We start from the raw sequence: 20,077 nt of genomic DNA on the forward strand, positions 1-20,077 counted from the left end.
GACACACTCGACCCTGACCTTGAGTCTCACCCACCGCATCACCCCTGACTTTGCACCTGCAACCCCAAAGATCTTATCACTCATAAACTCACTCCCAAACATCCAGCATCTGAACCTCAGCACCTCTCCACACAAAAGACTGGTCACAACATCACCATCACTATACCCCTACCTATTATCCCTCAACCCCCCTCAACAACACTGACTTTCCTCCATCTCCACGGTCTCAGCGACACAGATCCCTGCCTTGCTACCTTCCCTCTCAACCTCTATCTCTGCACTTCACACCCATCTCTGCATTCTCAACCCCTCCCTGGCGCGCCCATGTTCAACTCCCTTACCCTTATCCTCTGCTCACCGTCCCCTTTCCACTCTCACCCTCCTTTTCGATAATCGCAATGCTTGGGAATTCGCAGCAAGATATATACGCACCGGCACCACAGGGCTGTGACTGCGACAGCGAAAGCGAAGATGAAGAGCAACGATATCAGCCAACGAGGAAAAGAAATCTTGGATGCGCTGGAAGCAGATTCTGCCAAAAGTATGCTAGACAATGTATCCAGAAGGTGTTGTCATGGATGGAACCTTGAGGCTGAGGGACCAAGGCATGAACAGGAGTATCAAAACAACCAGCACTTGGATAGAAGAAAAAGATGAAAGAGGTGACGAGCCTGCATCTGTGCAAGAAATGTTGGTTCTGATCTGACCCTCCAAAAGGACAACCAGATATGGAATCTTTGCGGAAAGACGATGCTCGTATCGATAGATTCTAAAAAGTAAAAGAAAAACACTTGTGCCACCGGTATCATGATCAGAAGTTTCAATGTCTCAAACACACAAAAGTCAAGAAGACAATCGGAAAAGTCTCATACACGATGCATACAACGCTGCTTCTAACGCAATGCAAACCTCCCCACTTCTTTTGTTATACCCAAAAGAAGGAGAGTTCAAACGACGAGTAACAAAAAGAGGAAAAAGAACAAAGTCGGTGACATGAAAAAGAGACAAAGAGAAACCCCTCATCCTGCCAATCGTCCTCCCAATCATCACACAAACGCACAATCCAAAACGCTCAAAACATCAAAGACTCGAACCAACAAGGTACTCCAGAATCAGAAGCATCTCCTAGTTCTGTCCAATGTCTACCCAACTGATGTCGCTAGCTTGTGTCTTTCTAGCTGCACCTCCATTGTCCATTCTCTCCTTCATCTGTCTCTCAGCCTCAAGTCGTTGTCTGAACGCTTCCTCACGATCGCGTTGCGAAAGAGCGCCAGTGGCAGGAGCCCACATTGAGGGTGACTCTCTACCTTGATCAATGCCTAGGCCAGCTTGAGGGGGCTTTGGTGCTTCGCGGTCGGGTGTGAAGCGGAGAGCGGCGAGGGTGCCGGGGTGGAGAGCACCGATCTTGCGGGCTGAGCCGGCGAGAGCGGGGTGAGTAGGGCGGTCGTGGATGGCGCGTGTGCCGCTGCCGGGGAAGAAGCCACCGCCGCTGTTGCCGCGGGCAGCGGGACCGGGGATAGCGACGGCAGCTGGGGGGCTCAGAGCGCGGCCGAGAGCGTTGGGGGCTTCGAAACCGTGCATACGGCTGTCGCGGTCTACGTCCGCTGTGTAGGTACTCGAGGGTGGGCGAGGGAAGGCAGAGGCTGAGACGGCGGGTGAGGGTGGGATGTGGACTTCGTTTACCGAAGGCGAGTTGGGTGCTTTTCTGTTCACAGCTTGAGCGGTGTGAGTTGCTTGTGCGGTGGCGACAGGCCATTCATCGCCATGCGAGAAGAAGTTGGATGAAGCTACACTGTCGGCAGAGTGGCGTCTTGACGATGCGAACGACTCGCGGGCTCCATCAAGATAGCCCTGGCTTTCCAGACTCTGACCAGTGTGGAAGTCAGCGCGTTGACCCTCAACCATGTCGAAGCTGGCTCCTCGGGCTGAGAAGTCCTCAACACTGTGGGCGAAGCTAGGTCTGCCCATGCCTACAGCTGACAGACGGTGGTGGTGTGCGTCTGCAGGATGCAGGTGGTTCTTGGGCTCCACATCGAGAGGTGCGACCATGGCAGAGGGGTTTCGTAGCGAGGGTGTGTAGTCAGATTCACTCAGATTAGGAGATGCATTGGCACTGAGGTTTGGTGAGCTTTGTGCAGCTGGGTCGTATGCGCCGCCTTCATTCTGGTTGGCAAAGTACCTTGACCAGCCTGAACTGCGTTTTGTCTGCATATCTGTGTCCCTGTTCTGGTTTTGCACGACCCTAAGCGATGACATTGCAGGTGGGGGACCACGAGCAGAAAGTAGTCTAGGCGTCTGACCATCCAGAGACTCCATTTCCATGTGGTCATCGAAGCTTTGAGGACTAGTAGGCGATCGTACCAGCTTGGTAGTGCTCTCGAAACTGCCCTTCTCGCCATGACTTCTGCTGTGCTTGTTCCCGTATTTGCCAGAGATGATGGCCAACGAGCTTGACGAATCATTGGCTTGGTGGTGGTAAGCAGACTTGGGAGCTTGCAGATCTGCGTATGGGTTGGTGCTGCCATTAACAGGAGTCTTCTCAGACTCGCTGAACTTGCTGAAACGCTTGCTGAAACGATCGGCTCCGAGCTTTCCGGCAAGGATAGCGAAAGAGCTGCGAGGATCATACGAACCAATGAAGGGCTTGGGCAACTGCGGTGGAGCCTCGCTCACTGTGCCGCCGCCAGCCTCTTTCATGAAAGAAGCACCTCTGTCTGCAAAGCTCATTCTGTCCGCCTTCTCATCACTTCCCGAAGCCTTGCTCTTCTGTTGCTTGCGACGTCTCACGAGGAGGAGCGCAATGACGAGTATCGCGAGAAGACCAAGCAGAAGACCCAAAGTAATTCCAAGTACCTTTCGTGTATGCGCGCCGGAGTCGTAGTGTTCCTTTGGTTTTGCAGCAGCGGACGATGTTGCGGAAGAACGTGTACTAGTCGAGGTGGGAAGGGTTGATGAGCTGGATGCGGATGTCGTTGTTAGGGGGACTTGTCCACCAAACAGAACCTGGTTGTCGACCCATGAGTTGCTGGTTTGGTTGAAGACATTGACAGGAGTATCATCGTTGCCTCCACTGATAACAGCGAGAGTTCCTTGGTCATTTTGTGCAACAGAATACTCGGATCTCTTTATCGATGGAGCTGAACTGCTGTTGTATGTGGGCCAGTTGTCCAGAGTCAAATCACGCTTGCGCTTATTCGGTTGGCTGGGCTGTTCGCCGACGGTCTGACCGGTGGTCGCAGGCTGACCGTCAGCATCGGACAGGACAAGTTGTGTAACCGTGTTGGGGGCTGCATTCGCATCGTAAACCGTCAGGACTTTGCTGCCATCGCTACCAGTGATAAGGGCGCCCTTTGCGCCGTCCGGTAATGCTGAGGTCAGATTAGTCTCGAGCCTGGTCCAACTGCTACTCTTGCTGAAAGTCCAGACGCCAGTGTTTGACTTTGAACCTCCCACTAGTACTGCAGAACTTTCATCCCATGGTAAGAGGATAGGGTTAGAAACGGTCGGGGCCTCAGATGTGAACGACTCAATGTTGAAAGGCTCTTGGGTCGAGATGACGAAGGTTTGTGATGAGAACTCGACGCCGGATCGTGAGCCAGCGTATACAAGGATAGAGGAAGAGTCGCTCAAGTATGCAGCGCCGTGGTTTATACGTCCCTTCATGTCTTCTGTGGGCAGGTCTAGAGTCTCCCAAGTCTTGTTCGAGAAGACATAACGTTGTAGCCCTCCATAAGATTCGTCTTCTGATGTGCCACCAATGACGTATAGTGCAGATTGTGATTCATCTCCAGTAGGTACTGCGCGAAGGCATGTGTGACCAGTTACGGGCTTGCCCATCTGCATTGATGTCCATGTAGCATTCTCGACGAGCGGTAGAGCCTGGAACGAGTCGGGGGATAGGACATATAGTGTGTTGTTGTCGACAACGGAGCAGTGGCCCGAGAGAGGCTTCTCTGGTAGCGGAGCTGACATGTCGAAGAGATGTGGGTATTAGGATATTAACGCGAGGGTATATATTTCTGTTGTCGGGTGGGTTGGAATGAACGAAAGGTCATGCGCTGGGAAGTGGTAGGCAAATCACAAAAGCATCATGCGGTGGTATAACGAGAGTGGTGTATGGTTTGTCGTATCCGGTAACGAGTGTGAGGGTGTGAGAAAAGAGTGACGTGTCGAGCGAGTGCGGTTTCCAGAGAAAGGGGAACAGGCACTACAACAACGACTTTGGTGGTTAGAGCGATCGGATCAACGACAAAGGCGACAGAATGCGAGAGTCGTCAAGACTTCAATCCAGGAACCAGGGACTTTCTCCGAACAGGGCGACGACACAAACACGAGCTGAGTGTGAGGTGGAAGGAGAGCGGTGTTGATGGTTCGTCTTGTCAAAACACGACAGGGGCGCTTGAGGCTGATGATTAGATGAACCGGTATGCGGGATTGATCGTTGGAAAGAAACGGTCGCCGATAATAGATGCGAACCCGACGGCAGTCGTGTAAGAGTCGATTGATAGTTCTGCTGCTAGAACAGAGACTCAATGCGTGACGAGATATGAGGGAGTGTAAGCTGACGAGTCGGAACAAGGCAGACGACGACAGGCAAAAAGACGAGCAGAGAAAAGCAACCAATGGCTAGACCAGACACAAGAAGGAGAGACAAACGAAGGAGAGGGAGAGCTTGTGTGGCCGTTGGTTGGCCGTTTGGGTCGCGCGAAGCAGCACGTAGGAGAGAGACAGGAGGTGCCCAAGAGTCAGACTCGCAGAGGCCCATCCCCCATCTCTTCACGCCACGCCTTTCGGTCTGTCCATAGATTGCGCCCTCATCCACTATACGACTGATGCATTGACCAGCGCCTTCGCTCGTCCCCCAAATCGGATGCTTCTATTTTGCGCCCTCTTCGCCATGAGATACAGGAAGAGAGGTGAGCCGGATCTTTTTTGTCCCATGCTCCACTTCGAAACCCCCGACTCGCACATGGTCCAGAACTCTAAACCAGTAAGCTACCCAATGCCATCTCACTTCCACAACAAACAGCAGGCATTTCTTCCGGGGCAACAATGTCTACAATCTCTTGACTGACTCTCCTCTCACTCTCCCTCATCATCATCGCCATCACTGTACCTGCACAAAAGCAAAGGGTCGCAGAAAAGGCCAGCATGCATCGTAGATCTTCCGTTCGCTTCTCCCCTCGCGAAAAGCAGAAAAGCACAGATGAACAAGAAGCATCCGAGCGTTTCTCCCCCCCCTGGAGGGCAGCGCGCCGGCAAAAGCGGACGCCTTTCCCTTTTGGAACCACTGAAACGCTGAGGTGATGGTGGACGGACCCTGACCATGGATTTCCACTACTCGTGCCGTGGCGTTTGTTAATCACAATCACATTTTGTGATCTTCTTTCCATTGCTATCTTGTTCAAATGAAGATGAGTATACAGACGCCGGTGTTTTTTTTATTGATGAGACGTGATCGCGATCGAAGTTGTTACAGTATGGTGTTGTTGTCGCCTATCGCAATGCTTGCCCGCGTTTCATGCCCAAACTCTCCTCTCACACAACACATCTGCCAAGTTGGTGGTCGAATTCACTTGGTACACCACGACTATCCGGTCACATGTAGCGTCGCAAGGCTTTAGATAGTGTCCGAAGTCTGTGCGTGAGTACGGAAGAAGATACTGATGTACCAAAAGGTTGTGCCGGGAAACATGTCCGCCTTTTGCTTTCTCTGTCAGAAAAGAGCTTCGTGAGTCGTGGTCCGCTCTGACCAAGTCAAGAGAAGAGATCGCTCAATCGTCACATGCCACATAAGCACGTAAGACGCGGAAAGATGGAATTGTAAGATGGATGAATGGAATGGACAGATGGATGCACATCGCTCTTTTGCTTCTGAACGTATGGGATATACAAAAAGGCAGGCACACAAGTAAGCGAGAACCCATTTGTCTGCGACGATAAGATGGTCGATCGTAGTCTATCAACCACTCGCTTGCTCCTTCTTCCAAGCCTGTGCCATTTGCAACAACTTCGACATTTTGGCTGCGCTCTCGTCGTCTGCTGGGAACACATAGTCCATGTATTCCTCGAACTCGTTCTCGGCCAACTTTCTTCTCTTCTTGACACGGCGTGGCATTTGCTTTTCCACTTTTTCGAGATCTGAAGCAGAGCCATGTGTGGTCTCGAAGGATTTCCATGCATTGAGTAGGGCGACGCGCTGAGATTTGTTAGTACGACCGAGTCGTGATGAGACTGGAGATAAGGATAAACTTACTTCTTCCTTGAGGTCTTTTTGCTTCATGTCCTCGTATGCCCGTTGGAAGACCTTGCGTGCGCGCGACTTTGCATTTTCCGAGATCGGCTTCTCCTCTTCGTCGTCTTCGTCGGCTTCCTCCTCGTCTGGATCCGGCACGTTGATCTCGAAATGTGCGTAACTGATCCAGACCTTGACGTGACCTGTCTTTTCCAAAAGACGTTCATACAGATCCCTCGTCCTATCCCACTCTCCTTCCTCTTCTTCAAAGTCGATGTAAGCTTTCCAAAGCAACTCCGGCATATCAAGCGATGGTTGGTCGACCGCCAACTCAAAGATGGCACGTGTGCGTTCGAGGTCCTCCAGTCCTCGCTCCAATTCTGCGAACTTGATCCATGCTTGGCAGTTTGCCGGGTTCCACTCAATGTGTTTCTCGTATAGTGTGCGACAGCGCATGAATTCGAAGAGTTTGAGCTCGAGGTCGATATAGCCGCGGAACAGTTTGTCTTTCGGACACATGCCGATGGCGATGCCTAGAGACTTGCGCGCAGCTTGTAATTGCATCTGTCTGATCTCGAATTGTGCTTTCAGCAACCAGAACTTTGCAAAGGTAAACTTTTTGTGAGGAATGAGCTTCTGACACTCGGCATAGACCTGCCTGGCGCGTTCAACGTCCTTGTTCTCCATCTCTTCCCAGAGCGCGTAGAAGATCCAGATGTAGATGTATCGTCGCCAGTGTCGTTTCTCTTGTGTCGGTGGTACCTGAGCGATGGCACGCTCGTATACATCTCTCGTGCGCTCGGAGTCACCCAATGACTCCTCCAGCCTCGCGTAGTCGATCCAAGCATCGTAGTTCTTTGAGTTCTCCTTGACCTGCTCTTCATACTGAACTCGTCGCTTGGACAAGACGACGTCCTCAACACCCTCCTGATCACCGTATTGCTTCTCGAAGGTGGTGTAATGCTTGTGAAGGTTGGCGGATTGTGATCGAGGCATGCGGTCCAGGGCGTATTTGTAGATAGCTCTTGCGCGCTCGTACTCCTTGAGCTTGGCCTCGTATCGTGCGTAAGCAATGAACAACTTCTCGTCCATAAAGTCTTCGCCCATTGTTTCAATAGCCATACCGAAGACCTCTCTAACGTGATCGCTTGTGCCACTCTCTTCCTCGAAACGGGCCCATTTGATCCAATTTTTCGGCTCGGGGTGGACGATAGTAAATCTCTCGAATATTGAGCGAGCGCGGTCGAACTCTCCGTATCTCTTTTCCATCTTGATGTAGGCACCCCAAGCGTCCTCGCTAGGCTCCCAGCTCATCCATCGCTCAAACACCTGGCGAGTACCGGGAATATTGCCGAGGGTCTCCTCCATGTAGACGTACTTGTACCATATCTTGTCGATCCTAGGCAGGATTGTGACAGCTCTGTCAAGCAAGTTTCTTGCATGGTTGATGTTCCTCGTCTTCATCTCGGCTTCGATGTAGCGCAACCACAAGGGCACATTGGTGGGTTCGACATCGAGAGCGCGTTCGAAGACGGATCTTGCGCGGCGGTATTCCTTTTGTTCGAGTTCCCAGGCGGCATAGCGCATCCAGTTGCCCATGTTAAGGCGGTTGCGACGGACATAGTCTTCGAACTCCTTGCGCTTGCGGCCTTGGTGTTCGTGCAGTTCTTCCAAATCGGCAAAGCGCTGGGTAGGAGCTTGGAGACCGGGTTCCTGGCGGTCGACGGCCTCGCGCAAAAGTTGTTCGGCACTGATCTGGATTGGGGCCGCGGCCTTGTTCTTAACCCTCGGGGGTCCACGCGACGACTCCATGTTGGCGGACGGAGCAAGACTGTGCGATCGTATATAATGGTATACAGAAAGTTCAGGCGCGAAGGCACGACGAGTCGGCCCGTGGTGGTGTGAGCAGGGTGAAGAGTTGGTTGCTGGCCAAAGATTGATGGAAGCTCCAGACGCTGGAATTTGCCGAACGAGCGTCACTTGCATGTGAATCGCCGGCCAGATCGTACTTTCTTCTTTTGAACTCGACCACAACAACTATCTACTCGCAACTGCCTCGTATAAGCCGACTGCAATTCTAAAGAAGGCGGCGCGCATCACTCAAAACGAAAACATCAACTTACCAATCACGCGACGTCTGCTTTCCATCAATCGAAACCACAAATCTTCAAGATGGCGACTATCGCCGATGAGCTTCTGAATGACTTCGAGTCCGACGGCGAAGAGGAGAATCAGGAGACATACGATGGCGATATTGCTGGAGACTCAATCTTGCGCCCGCTGGACCACGGTGATGCGAATGGCGCCATGGAGCTGGATGGTGATGAAGAGGAGGATGATGAGGCTCAAGATGGGGGTGCTGGTCCCCCTACCAACGCTAGAGACACAGAAACCGAGGAAGAAGCAAAAGCGAGAGTCGAAAAGATGGACCTAGCTGCTGTAGGAGATGTGCGCAGTGTTGCCATACTGATGAAGAAGTTACAACCAATCCTCGAGGTAAGCATACACCCGTCTCCCACGTCCAAACGTAATCATGATTTACATCTTTCGAACACAGCCCTGACCAACGCCTCTTGCTTGCAGAAAATCAACCACTACTTGAACCTGCCGCCAGACCAACAGACCAAGAACATTGGCAACATCGAAGACAACCCAGAGTACAAGCTCATGACTGAAGCCAACACCTACTCGACGTCTATCGACGGCGAAATTATCCTGGTTCATAAGTTCATTCGCGATCACTACTCAACACGCTTCCCCGAGCTCGAGAGACTGGTCCAGAACCCCCTCGACTATGCAAAGACTGTTGCGATCATCGGAAACGGACCCATGGACGACGTCAAGAGCCTGTCAAACTCAACAGACAACCCTGTCGGTCAATCGCTGCGTCAGGTTCTGGATGGCCCCACCATGATGGTCGTCACTGTCGAAGCCACTACCACAAGAGGTGTCGCCCTTTCCGAACAGGAGCTCCTGAGCATCAGACACGCCTGTGACATGACACTCCAGCTCGACAAGGCCAAGCGAGTCATGACTGACTACGTCCAATCTCGCATGAGCGTTTTTGCTCCAAATCTCACAGTCCTGATCGGCTCACTAACGGCTGCTCAACTCGTCAACTTTGCTGGTGGTATCAAGGGCCTGGCTAGCACCCCCTCTTGCAACATCGCTCCTTGGGGTTCCAAGAAGCAGACTCAGACCGGTTTCGCCACGAACGTCGGTGTGCGTCACCAAGGTTTCCTCTACAATTCCCCTCTTGTCCGCGAGGTGCCTAGTGATTTGAAGAAACAAGCCATGCGTATCGTCTCTGCCAAGCTGGTCATGGCAGCTCGTGTAGACAGCACTCATGGCTCTCCCAATGGCGCAGACGGAGAAAGATTCAAGGACGAATGTATCAATCGCTTGGACAAGCTTGTAGCACCAGCACCAAATCGAGGTGCCCGCGCCTTGCCCGCTCCCGATGACAAGCCAAGTCGCAAGCGTGGTGGTCGCAGGGCCAGAAAGGCAAAGGAAGCGACCGCCATGACCGACATGCGGAAGGCACAAAACCGTATGGCCTTCGGCAAGGAGGAAGCAGAGATCGGCTACGGCACTGGCGAAGGTACCGTTGGTCTGGGGATGATTGGCGCCGCTCAGACAGGCTCTATTCGCACACAGCAGATCGACCAACGCACACGTGCGAAGCTCTCGAAGAAGAACCCAGGGTGGGGCGGTGCTACACCAGCACCTTCAGGCATCGCATCTACCTTCCATGGCGGTTTTGGATCTGGCACGGCATCAGTGTTGCGCAACTCTGGTCTCAGAACATCAGGTGTGGGTATGGGATCTGGCACATCGAGTATTGCATTCACACCCGTTCAAGGTCTGGAGCTGGTGGACCCCAAGGTCAGGGATGAGATGAACAGAAAAAGGAAGGCAGATGAGGACAGATGGTTCAAGGGAGGCACTTTTACTCAGATTGGAGGCATTTCAACATCGACACCTGGTGCTGGAGCTTCGAATGGAGGGTTCAAGGTTCCTGCTCTGCCGCCGGCTAAAAAGAGGGATACGGGCGCTAGCAAGTAATGGAAGGTGAGAATCTGAGTCGCTCTACAGCTTCAAGTATTCCATCCCTCGAGGTCATTAGTTTTATGAGAAAACAGAAGTCACATCGATGCTCAGCCCGTGTCAGATATCCGCTGTCTTGGGTCATGCTCCAAGGTATAAGCTTTCACAGCTTCGGCTGCTCTTCAGCGTTCTCTTGACCTGTTGTGATGTTGTACTAGGAATGAGTCTTTTTCTATCTGAGCAACTACCGCGTATCATCGGATTTCTGGATGGCAAGAACAATAGTCTTTCACTTCTACTGCAAAGACTCGATTCGATTGGATATCAATAAGAAGTCGGTATCGATTGCAGAAGGAATCGAGAGACACTTGTACTTTGCAAATGAAGCTTCAAATATGTTGTTATATTGATCGATTTAAGAGACGTTCGAAGCAAGAGAATAATGACTGAGATATGCTCGACACAAGACAGATGTATTGGCGATAATGCAGATATGCTAGTCAGGGGGCGATGGATGCGGACGTCTTAAAACATAGAACAGAGTATCATCGATGGATGCGGATATGTCAAACAGAAACGGGTACGATATGTCGGTCGGGGGCGATGACGCGATATGCCAACAGCTGGGAGAGCTCGTAGGATCTGGTATGACTGATAGTTTCTGGTTCTGTCTTCCCGTGGTCGGAATGATGAAACTCGAGACTGTCGGATGGGATTTCAGCATGTGTCTTCGGATCGGATGGCTTCGTTGCGATTGGACTTACCAAAATTGGACATGATAGTAGTTGCGGTCTTGATCATCAAGCTTGTTGCATTTGTCCTTGAAGGTGGAGCTGAAGATTGTCAGAAAGTAGTATGAGAAGGCAATATGAGAAGACAGTATGAGAAGGCAACTAAGTAATGCTAGGAAAAATATGAAAGAGCATTCAAATCCCTTACTTGATGAGCACGGCGAGGGCGAGCCCAGTATAGCTCAATCGCCGCGATGATGAGGGCCAACGTCGTGGCACCAAAGTTGAAGGGATCAAAGGAAATGTCCATGGTGATCATGTTGCGTGTAGTTGTGATATGGGTCTGCTTGACAAGATTGGGGCGATGATGATCAATGGATTGAGTTTGGTGTTAACAGCAGATGTGAATTGAGATGTTTCGAGGTGGAAGTATACAGTAATTGAGTTGGAATTTTTGAAGTCAAAAGTGGAAGATATGGCGATATTTGTATCGCGTGAGAAGAGCGTCTTGAGCAGGATCTACGTATACTTGGGCGATGGACGAGCGATGAGGAGCGAAGAGCGAGAAGTGACGGTTCAATGGGAGGTTACCATGCCCAGCTAGTCGCAGTAGGCACAGCCATGACAACTTAGATCAAGAAACAGATGGCTCGCTGGATGGTTCTGAGAGCTTGTTGGGGTTGCGTAGCTATGGCTCCTAAAGAGGGGCATCGAGGAGCGCGAATAATCAGTGAGGAGCGAGGAGCGACGACGCGTATGGAAATTTAGATGCTCGGCCACTCGCAGGCGCAGCCATGACAACTTCGAGACCAAGAAATCAGACTGTAATGTCTCGGCAGCTGATCAAGGCTGTCAAGGTATACCTCAGCAAGGGAAAGAGCCTTGAGGAGCGCCAAGAATTGAGGAGCGAGGAGCGAGGAGTAAGGAGCGAGCGAGGAGCGGTTCGTCCTCCATTTCCACAAGCACTTGCCAATAGATCAGATCCACGTGATCGAGAGAACATTACTCCCAGAGGCCGACCATCCAGGCGGATTGCCTACCCGCTCGGTGATGCAGATGCTAGGGCGGATAGGATCACATGCAGGTAGGATTGAGAAGTGAGGAGCGAGGAGCGATTGTGGCTTGCTCACCTCCCGCTGCAGGATGATTTCAACCACGAATGCCACGTACATATATGTTGACTTAGATCCCGACTTCGATGTCGAAAGTCAAGACTACTTTATAACCAATCGACCCAGTATTTGCTATGCCTTCACACTCCGAGAGCCCTTTCGATTACCATGATTGCCCCGATAGTGACTGCGGCCAGAGCTTCGCGGACCTGGACACTTTTCACAAGCACTGGACTCGACATAAAGGACGGTGCCCCTTCCCTTTCTGCGAAACATCGGTCGATTCGAAATATAACTTTGGACGACACTGTGCTCGAAGACATACTGATTACTTTGTTGAGCACCAGCGTGTCGAAAAGACAGCCTGCAAATACCGCTGCGGCAAGTCATATTCCAAAGCGGATGTCTCAAACTTGAGGAGGCATGAAAAGACATGCCGCCGAAAACGAGATCAACGACAGCCTGTGGATGGTGACGTGCCTTCCGCGACTGTTGCAGGGAACCTCTACGCCAACACCTCTGAACCTCTCCAGAATCTTCATATACAAGACAGCGCATCCCCACATCGGCCGGCCTCACTTGAAGATCGTAATACCCATGAGATAATCGATCCAACTCAAGGTCTTCAAAATTGGCGCGAGAACCGACACACAGTCGAGGCCATTGAATCACTTCAACGAGTTCTCGCCGGTGGGCCCGCGTTTGATGCTCTCCAGGCATTTACGAGGTTCCTAGACAACGTTGGGCCTTCTGTCCATAGATCTATGCTTGCCGACCCTAGCCAAGAGAATCGAGCCCCTGTGCAGTCAAACGACCGTGCTGAGCTGGAAGATGTTCAGCAAAGCTGCGATAGACCCAGAATTGAAGTTGTGGATGTGAAGTCCTCACATTTCTCGCCCAACAAATTTGTACTAGCAAAACACTATGATTCCGACTTCCTTTTCGAGCCCGACTTCCGTTACGAGTCCGACTATGAGTCCGATCATGAGTCCATTCCAGAGATCACACTGAAAAATGCAGATTCCATACTGAGAGCGGCAGCCGAGGTGCGTCTTGGGAATGATTGCGTTCGGGCCAGCGCACTAACCGTAATCAAGACCATCGAACAGTTTTGGCGTTGTGACGTCCAGACTCAACATGAGAAGAGAGACACTGATGTCCCAAGTATGGAGGAACCGGAGCCGAAGGTCATTACAGACTTCTGCCGATGGTTTTCGAACATTTTCGTGTGTTTTAAGCTGACTTTCAACCCAAAAATCTTGGCTCTAGCAGTTCTGGCTCTCTATCATCTCAATGTGCCTCTCCTTGAAAGCAAGTTCGGTGGTGGAAAGTACGCGGTCGTCCTTGCTCTAATGCTGTTCGCGAGGTTCTACGAGACTAGCCCTCATACAGTCAGGGCATGGGTCGAAGCGACAGGGGTCCCAGAGGCCCAAATGGTCGTCATAGAGGCGAGAGTCTCCGAGGGGCTAGATAACGTCCTGAACAAAGAATTAGATTGGGTTGAAGATGGGCGACATTTGTCGCACACTATGACTCGAAGTCTCAATCTATACGCCAGGCTACGAAATCCATCGCCTCAATGGCTGCTGGCACAGATCAAAGGGTAGAAGAGGATATATTCGTACGGTTTACCAGCTAAGACTGATCACCACTTTATAGCTGTTGCTCCACAGCTTTGCTCTCGCTGTGCGAACCAGGAAGAAACAGATTAGAATACAAGTCAAGCAGATGTTGCGAGCAACACTTGCACTCATCGTTTTCTCCGCTTAGAAAATGGGACTGCTTAATATGGTTGATGAGTCCTCCAAGGCATATGCCTGGAACAATGCTTGAAGCATTGTTGGTAAATGCCGCAACAGCTGAGATGGCAGTGACGACCGCACAAACACAATTGGAACTACCGTTCAATGCTGAGGAGACACTTGAGATATTTGATGTATGACTTGCCCCAGTTTCTCAAGCAGTGATGGAGAGATATAGTTGTTGTGCAAGACTCCATATGTGCGATTAGACGAAAGCATCCAGTATGCCTTCTCCACATGTGCAAAAGCTTGCAGTTTGTGTAGCTGTAAACATGCCGAAAGGTTTCGACACATAAGAGGGTATCGATTGAGATGCATTGTGTTTCTGGGCCCACTTTGACCACATCCCGGTTTAGATTGTTTTGTGCATTCCTGTAGTAAGTATTGTGCTCTATACTTTCGTAGGAGAGAGAAGTGTACCTGCTCTGATAACCTCTAGCATAGGAGCAGGCCGCAACTCTCTAGAACAGTCGGAACGGAATTTGCATGGAGCTTAGTGAAGTCCTGTTTGAAAGAACAAAGCCACGGTGTATGTAAACACAAAGAGACAGAAGGACTGTCATGAATGTGAAACTCCTGTAGAGGAGAAACACCAAGCTTGCATGAGTTGTCGGACATCAGACATCATGTTGATCTTTTCGGTTGGGCAAGGCAGTGTGGTAATGGCAACGAAATGTGGACTCGAATGTGAGAGCTCTGGGTGTTCGACTATATAACTCAGCGATCATGATCGATGAGTTGTAAAGGCTGGAGTTGGATATGGAAGGGGAAGATATGTTATATTATCTGCTGGCAACAACAGCCATCGACGAGTCGACCGGTCATTGCAAAAGACACTTTACTCCCGCTCGCATCTCGTCGCGCTTGTTTCTGCTTTCTTCAGCATCCTTCTTCTCCCCAATCAGATGCCCAAAGATCCTCCCCAATTCAAAAGCCGATTTCTTAGGATACCTCTTCCGTTCAGCACTCTCAAAATCAACCCAGCTCCCACCAAACCTGTCCGTAAAGCCAGCAGCCCACTCCCAATTATCCGTAAACGTCCACGCAAAGTAACTTCTGATATCCACACCTTGCTTGACCGCAGCAGCCACAGCACCAATATACCCTTCGAAGAAGTTTTGGCGGAAAGCGTCATCGAGTGGAGAGCCAGAGGAAGGATCCCAATCACTGTCGCCCTTTGCGGTGGTGCCGTTTTCGGTAATGTAGATGGGAGTGTGGTAGCGTGACCAGATCCAGTGCAGAAGCGCGTGAAAACCGGCGGGGTTGGAGCGTAGCCATGAGGTTGGAGTCTCTAGGCCACGGGAGAGGCCGGCTTTGTTGGTGTCGTGGACAGTTACGTTGCCTTTGTAGTCGTTGATGTCTGCAGGCTCGTCACGGTGGCGTACGAAGAATGTTGTGTAGCTGTTCATGCCGTAGAAGTCGGAGGATCCTTGCACCAGTGCTCTTTCAGCGGGTGTGAATTGTGGGAGACGGGAGCCGAGTTGCTCTCGCATGCTGGCTGGGTAGTCGCCGGATCCATATACGGGGTCTGCAAACCAGCCGATTTCGAACTCGAGGGCTCGCTGAGTGGCTTCGACGTCCTTGGGGTCGTTCTCGTCCCAGGGTGCGCTGTAGTTTCCATGCAGAGTGATGCCGATGACACCTTTTTGGGATGGTTTGAACTCTTCGCGGTAGATTTTCACAGCGTGGGCGTGACTGACTAGCTGGGTATGGCCAACGATGAAAGGCTCTGTACTGCTGTCTCCAGGGTCGTTGCGGCCGGGTAGAGAGGAACGACCAGGAGCGTGGACGCCTTCGGCATAGGCAAGAGTCGTGACTATGCCCGGCTCATTATACGTAATCCAATGCTTCACTCGATCTCCCAAAGCAGCAAAGCAGACTCGTGCGTAGCGCTCAAAGTCCGCGGTGTAATGAGCTTGATTGAGCATTCCACCATAGCGATTTTCGAGAGCCTGAGGAGCATCCCAGTGATACAAAGTGACGAAAGGAGTGATGTTATTGGCTAGCAGCTCATCGACAAGATTGCTGTAGAATTTGAGGCCAGCTTCGTTTACCGGGTCGTCCTTACCTCCCAGAGGAATGATACGGCTCCAAGCGAGACTGAAGCGATATGAGTTGACACCCAACTTCTTCAGCAGCTGGACATCGTCCTTGTATAGATCATATGCGCGAGTTCCATCGGCAGTAGTCCTTCCGTCGATGATCTTGCCTGGAATGCGTGAGAACTTGTCCCAGATGGAGGGACCTTTGCCGTCGGCATCCCATGCTCCTTCGACTTGAGCAGCGGCTGTTGCAAAGCCCCAGTGAAAGTCTGGACGGAGTACAGAAGTGTTCTCTGGCGAGGAAGCGTTTGGAGGATCTTTCATGACGGTAATGGCTGAGCGTTGATTGGTAATTGGGTGAAAGAGAGACGACCAGAGCAGAGTTTATAGACTACCGACAGCTGTATCTGCAGGATTCAGGCTGTGAGGGGTAGGGTTGTGCAAAGGTGCGGCGGCGTGCATGCATGGTTGGGAGTACGGCACGCGATATGCTCGTACGGAAGCGCGGGCCGAACTTCCGCGAAGTTTGACGGCATGCGGGAGGTGGTCCTCGCCGGCACAATGATGCCATAAACAGTAGCAGAGAATCCAATCTTCCAGGTATTAGAAAATTGAGAAGCTTGACATCAGAAATTCATCGCGCTACGAGATGTTGTGTTTTGCCGGATTTGTCGTCGTGAGTCGACTTTGCAGCGATTGCTAGATGCCGGTCGTCGCTGTGTGGTGTGCCTCAGGATGCCACGGTGTCTGCTGCATAGACTTCGCTGTGACTGTAAGAACAGTGGAGTTTGGTGTATCTTGGAGGTCTTGCACCAAAACCGTCAGCCATAGCCATGGCCATGGCCATAGGATAGATCTTGTTTAGAAGAACTTGACACCACTTCCATCAGCCTGCCCAAACACCTGCGCCCTCCCCTTCTTGACCAAAACATCCAAGCATCTCCTCAACATATCCTCATCCATACCCACCCACTCCTGCTTCTCTACAGCCTCAGACTCTCGCAACTCGTAGATAGTCAAAACAACACCTTTTTGACCAGTCTCATCTACCCAGGTTGCAATTGCTTCAGCCCATTCAGCAGGACTGCGCCACCATATCCAAACGGTGCTGCGGTCTTTGGATATCCACTCTACGCGCGACTCGCCATCGGAGGAAGCCATGAAGTCGAGGAGGCGACGTATGTCGAGTGGAGATAAAGAGCGGTGGATTCGTGCATTGTTGAAGAGAGGTGGGGGAGAAGAGAGCGACATTTTGAAGGTATGATGATAAGAGGAATATGAGAGCAGGAGTTGTGACCAAAGAGCTAGTTGGCGAGTCAAGGTGGTTTGGTTGGGTTGGAGAGTATAGAAGGGAGGAAACGAGTGGTGAGGTGGATAGGGAAAGGTGACATTAGAGGCCGTCGTGGGAGGTGTAGGTGAGGCCATCTTTCGAAACTTTGATGGTTTTGTTCTTTCGAGGGTGGCTTTGGTTGTGATTGATATAGAAGAAGGTGGGATGAACAAGTACGAGCTTTGCATGTGATTGTCATTGCCGAGTCGAATTTCTGGGGGACAAAGTGGTAGATGACTCGCGCCCATGATGACGATGGTCTGAACAACAAGCCAACTTTCTTTCCTCTATACCACTACCCACTTTGTATACACGACAACAGTCAGACATGGCTACGACGAACATGACGGAAAATATCTCGGTGGACCTGGATCAGCTCCTCGCACGACTCTCGGACACCCTACTCTCGCCGACAGCAGACGACTCCCACATCCGCGCAACCCCATACGAACGCAATCGCGTCAGTGCTGTACGTCTTCGTTACCTCCTTCCTGCTCTCTCGACCAAGTGCTGACTACAATCATAGAATGTCGAATATGCGCGAACCCTCCTCCTCCGCCTCGAACACATCACCCAAGACATCAAGACCCAAACCCAAAAGACCTCCGTCCAAAACGACCTCGCCGACAAACGCAACCTCATAAAACGTCTAAACACCCGCCTGCTCGAACTGAACCAACTAGCCGCCCTCCACGACGATGAGGACTCCTCCTCCTCAGAAGACGAAGACGATGAAATCCAAAACAGAGCCCGAGAATTCGCGCCAGCAGTCCAAACTTCCGACACCATCGACACCGACCCCTCCCTCACATCGCCGCAACAAGCAGCACAAGACTTAGCCTCGAACCTCCGCAATAGAGCCTCAGCAACAAATCCCTCAGCACCCCCGGATACCGCAACAACAACCGCCCTCTTCGGCAACCGCACCGCTGCGAACCCCACCGCTGCTTCCGGCTCAGAAAAGCTCTCCACAGAACAAGTTCTGGAATCAGCAAACCGCGATCAAGATCTCCTCACCACATCTCTGGTCACTTTGGCAAAGAGTCTCAAGCAATCCTCAATGCAATTTGCGAGTTCATTGGAGAACGAGAAGGAAACCTTGAGAAGGGCGGAGTCGGGCTTGGACAAAAACAGTATGGGCATGGAAGCGGCGGGGAACAGGATGAGTACTTTGAGGAGGATGACGGAGGGCAAGGGGTGGTGGGGGAGAATCAAGTTGTATGCTATAATCGCTGGGTTGTGGATTGCGGCGTTCCTATTGGTGTTCGTGGGACCTAAGTTGAGGTTCTGAGGACGCGAAGGGTAGAATAGGTGGGGGTACGGGGCACGGTGGAAAGCAGACGAGACCATGTCACATATGAAGAGCAAGGATACCCTGACGGTGAGCAGAGACTGGAAATTTGACGGTCATACGAAGACCGAGTATGGAAGAGTTGAAGAGAGACATATCTTGAGGATCAGGTCTAGATATGCCAATAGCAAATGTGAAACGGCCTTGATGGACGGAACACCCCTCTCGAACGATGCTCAAATCTGTGATTTTGCAACTCTGCATCTGACGAACTCTACACTCGTTTGAACTTCTGGAAGGGAAGCCTTCGGTGATGTTCCTCTTTTGACCCTGCCTTGTAACCCCACCCCAAAACGCCTGCTTGACAACTTGACAGCTCATGTTGAGAAATCAAGGCTCAAACTTGGGCTGATATTTTTCGCAAGCAGCATCGAAAGCCTCCTTCTTAGCAGCCAATCCCTGCAACAACTCTGACTCTTCACCACCCTTTGCCTTTTGCAATCTGCCCTTCATCTCAGCAGCCCTCTCCACATCCCCCTGCGCCGTAAACAAGACCACTGCATTGGCCAACGCAACCACATTCTCAGGCTCTGCATCCAACGCCTGCTGCAAAGCCGTCTCAGCCTCTGGATACCTTCCCAAATGCAATTCCGACACTGCTTGCGCGACCAGCGATGAAGTAGCCGATGAGCCTGGCGCTTGAGCTAGCTCCTCGAATACGTAAAAGGCTTGTTGGTATTTTGCATCGCCGCCTTCGCGGAGCGAGATCCAGGACTCGGCTAGGTTGACCAGAAGAGCATCTTGAGCGAATGCGCGGGCGGATTTTGCTTCTTTGGCGGCCAGGTCGGTGCGGTTCTGCGACAGGTGAATCTGGGTGGCTAGGGCGACGGCGTCGAGGGAGCCTTGGTGGTTGCTGAGGAGTTGGAGTGCTTCGTCTGGTTTGCCGGCGCGGGCGAGGACGGCTCCACAGAGCAGTTGGACACTCAAATCATCGCTGTGGCTTTGAGAGAGCGATTCAGCTTGCGAAACAGCGGAGTCGGAGGAGAAGTTTGAGGCAGCGTAGGATGCGTAGGTCTTTACGGCAGCGAGAGAAGGGTTGGAAGAGGCGTCTGAAGAGGAGATGGCAGATGCGACGGAAGAGTAGTCGCCGAGGGCGAGTTGAGCGCGGTATTTGAGGATTTGAGCGGAAGGTTGGTTAGGAGAACTGAAGATTGATGTGTCGAAGTCGATGACTTGCTGGTATTGGCCTTGGATGAAGGTTGTGTGCATGTTTACCAGCTCTGTTGTATTGGTCAGTTGTGTTGTTTCAGGAGCTGTGTTTATGGGTGGGGGGCATGTAGCGTACCTCCTTCTGCTGAGTAGGGATCCATGATTGAGTGTTGTTTGATTGAGAGATGCGTTTGGTGAGTATTATGCGATTGCGATAGCCTGTAGAAGCGTTCTTTTCTTGTTGTCTGATAAAATGTGTGGTCAATGGGTGTATGTGT

General features: G+C 51.5%; 9 protein-coding genes across 9 annotated transcripts; 3 read left to right on the forward strand and 6 right to left on the reverse strand.

Annotated features, from left to right (window-relative positions):
- Window positions 1–1,125: 1,125 nt before the first annotated feature.
- Window positions 1,126–3,972, reverse strand: M436DRAFT_72456 (uncharacterized protein; the record flags this gene model as incomplete). The annotated part of the gene is made up of 1 exon (XM_013572785.1): window positions 1,126–3,972. One exon carries the CDS (start codon window positions 3,970–3,972, stop codon window positions 1,126–1,128), a length of 2,847 nt encoding a protein of 948 aa, XP_013428239.1.
- Window positions 3,973–5,962: 1,990 nt separating this feature from the next.
- On the reverse strand, window positions 5,963–8,047 carry M436DRAFT_45224 (putative cell cycle control protein; the record flags this gene model as incomplete). The annotated part of the gene is made up of 2 exons (XM_013572536.1): window positions 5,963–6,199; window positions 6,257–8,047. 2 exons carry the CDS (start codon window positions 8,045–8,047, stop codon window positions 5,963–5,965), a joined length of 2,028 nt encoding a protein of 675 aa, XP_013427990.1.
- A 360-nt stretch (window positions 8,048–8,407) lies between these two features.
- Window positions 8,408–10,300, forward strand: M436DRAFT_45326 (Nop domain-containing protein; the record flags this gene model as incomplete). Its single annotated transcript, XM_013572565.1, has 2 exons — window positions 8,408–8,731; window positions 8,819–10,300. 2 exons carry the CDS (start codon window positions 8,408–8,410, stop codon window positions 10,298–10,300), a joined length of 1,806 nt encoding a protein of 601 aa, XP_013428019.1.
- Window positions 10,301–10,848: 548 nt separating this feature from the next.
- M436DRAFT_63420 (uncharacterized protein) lies at window positions 10,849–11,332 on the reverse strand (the record flags this gene model as incomplete). The annotated part of the gene is made up of 3 exons (XM_013572701.1): window positions 10,849–10,984; window positions 11,047–11,102; window positions 11,222–11,332. 3 exons carry the CDS (start codon window positions 11,330–11,332, stop codon window positions 10,849–10,851), a joined length of 303 nt encoding a protein of 100 aa, XP_013428155.1.
- Window positions 11,333–11,840: 508 nt separating this feature from the next.
- M436DRAFT_63421 (uncharacterized protein) lies at window positions 11,841–13,732 on the forward strand (the record flags this gene model as incomplete). Its single annotated transcript, XM_013572702.1, has 4 exons — window positions 11,841–11,933; window positions 11,995–12,097; window positions 12,252–13,171; window positions 13,235–13,732. 4 exons carry the CDS (start codon window positions 11,841–11,843, stop codon window positions 13,730–13,732), a joined length of 1,614 nt encoding a protein of 537 aa, XP_013428156.1.
- A 1,016-nt stretch (window positions 13,733–14,748) lies between these two features.
- Window positions 14,749–16,293, reverse strand: M436DRAFT_81492 (glycoside hydrolase; the record flags this gene model as incomplete). The annotated part of the gene is made up of 1 exon (XM_013572867.1): window positions 14,749–16,293. One exon carries the CDS (start codon window positions 16,291–16,293, stop codon window positions 14,749–14,751), a length of 1,545 nt encoding a protein of 514 aa, XP_013428321.1.
- A 537-nt stretch (window positions 16,294–16,830) lies between these two features.
- On the reverse strand, window positions 16,831–17,394 carry M436DRAFT_45312 (ESCRT-II complex, vps25 subunit; the record flags this gene model as incomplete). The annotated part of the gene is made up of 1 exon (XM_013572560.1): window positions 16,831–17,394. The coding sequence occupies one exon, from the start codon at window positions 17,392–17,394 to the stop codon at window positions 16,831–16,833; it is 564 nt and encodes a 187-aa protein (XP_013428014.1).
- Window positions 17,395–17,642: 248 nt separating this feature from the next.
- On the forward strand, window positions 17,643–18,590 carry M436DRAFT_44790 (uncharacterized protein; the record flags this gene model as incomplete). Its single annotated transcript, XM_013572465.1, has 2 exons — window positions 17,643–17,768; window positions 17,826–18,590. 2 exons carry the CDS (start codon window positions 17,643–17,645, stop codon window positions 18,588–18,590), a joined length of 891 nt encoding a protein of 296 aa, XP_013427919.1.
- Window positions 18,591–18,980: 390 nt separating this feature from the next.
- Window positions 18,981–19,960, reverse strand: M436DRAFT_81495 (uncharacterized protein; the record flags this gene model as incomplete). Its single annotated transcript, XM_013572868.1, has 2 exons — window positions 18,981–19,870; window positions 19,936–19,960. The coding sequence occupies 2 exons, from the start codon at window positions 19,958–19,960 to the stop codon at window positions 18,981–18,983; spliced, it is 915 nt and encodes a 304-aa protein (XP_013428322.1).
- Window positions 19,961–20,077: the final 117 nt, after the last annotated feature.

This window comes from Aureobasidium namibiae (assembly GCF_000721765.1).
Source record: "Aureobasidium namibiae CBS 147.97 unplaced genomic scaffold scaffold_7, whole genome shotgun sequence".
Classification (NCBI taxonomy): Eukaryota; Fungi; Ascomycota; class Dothideomycetes; order Dothideales; family Saccotheciaceae; genus Aureobasidium; species Aureobasidium namibiae.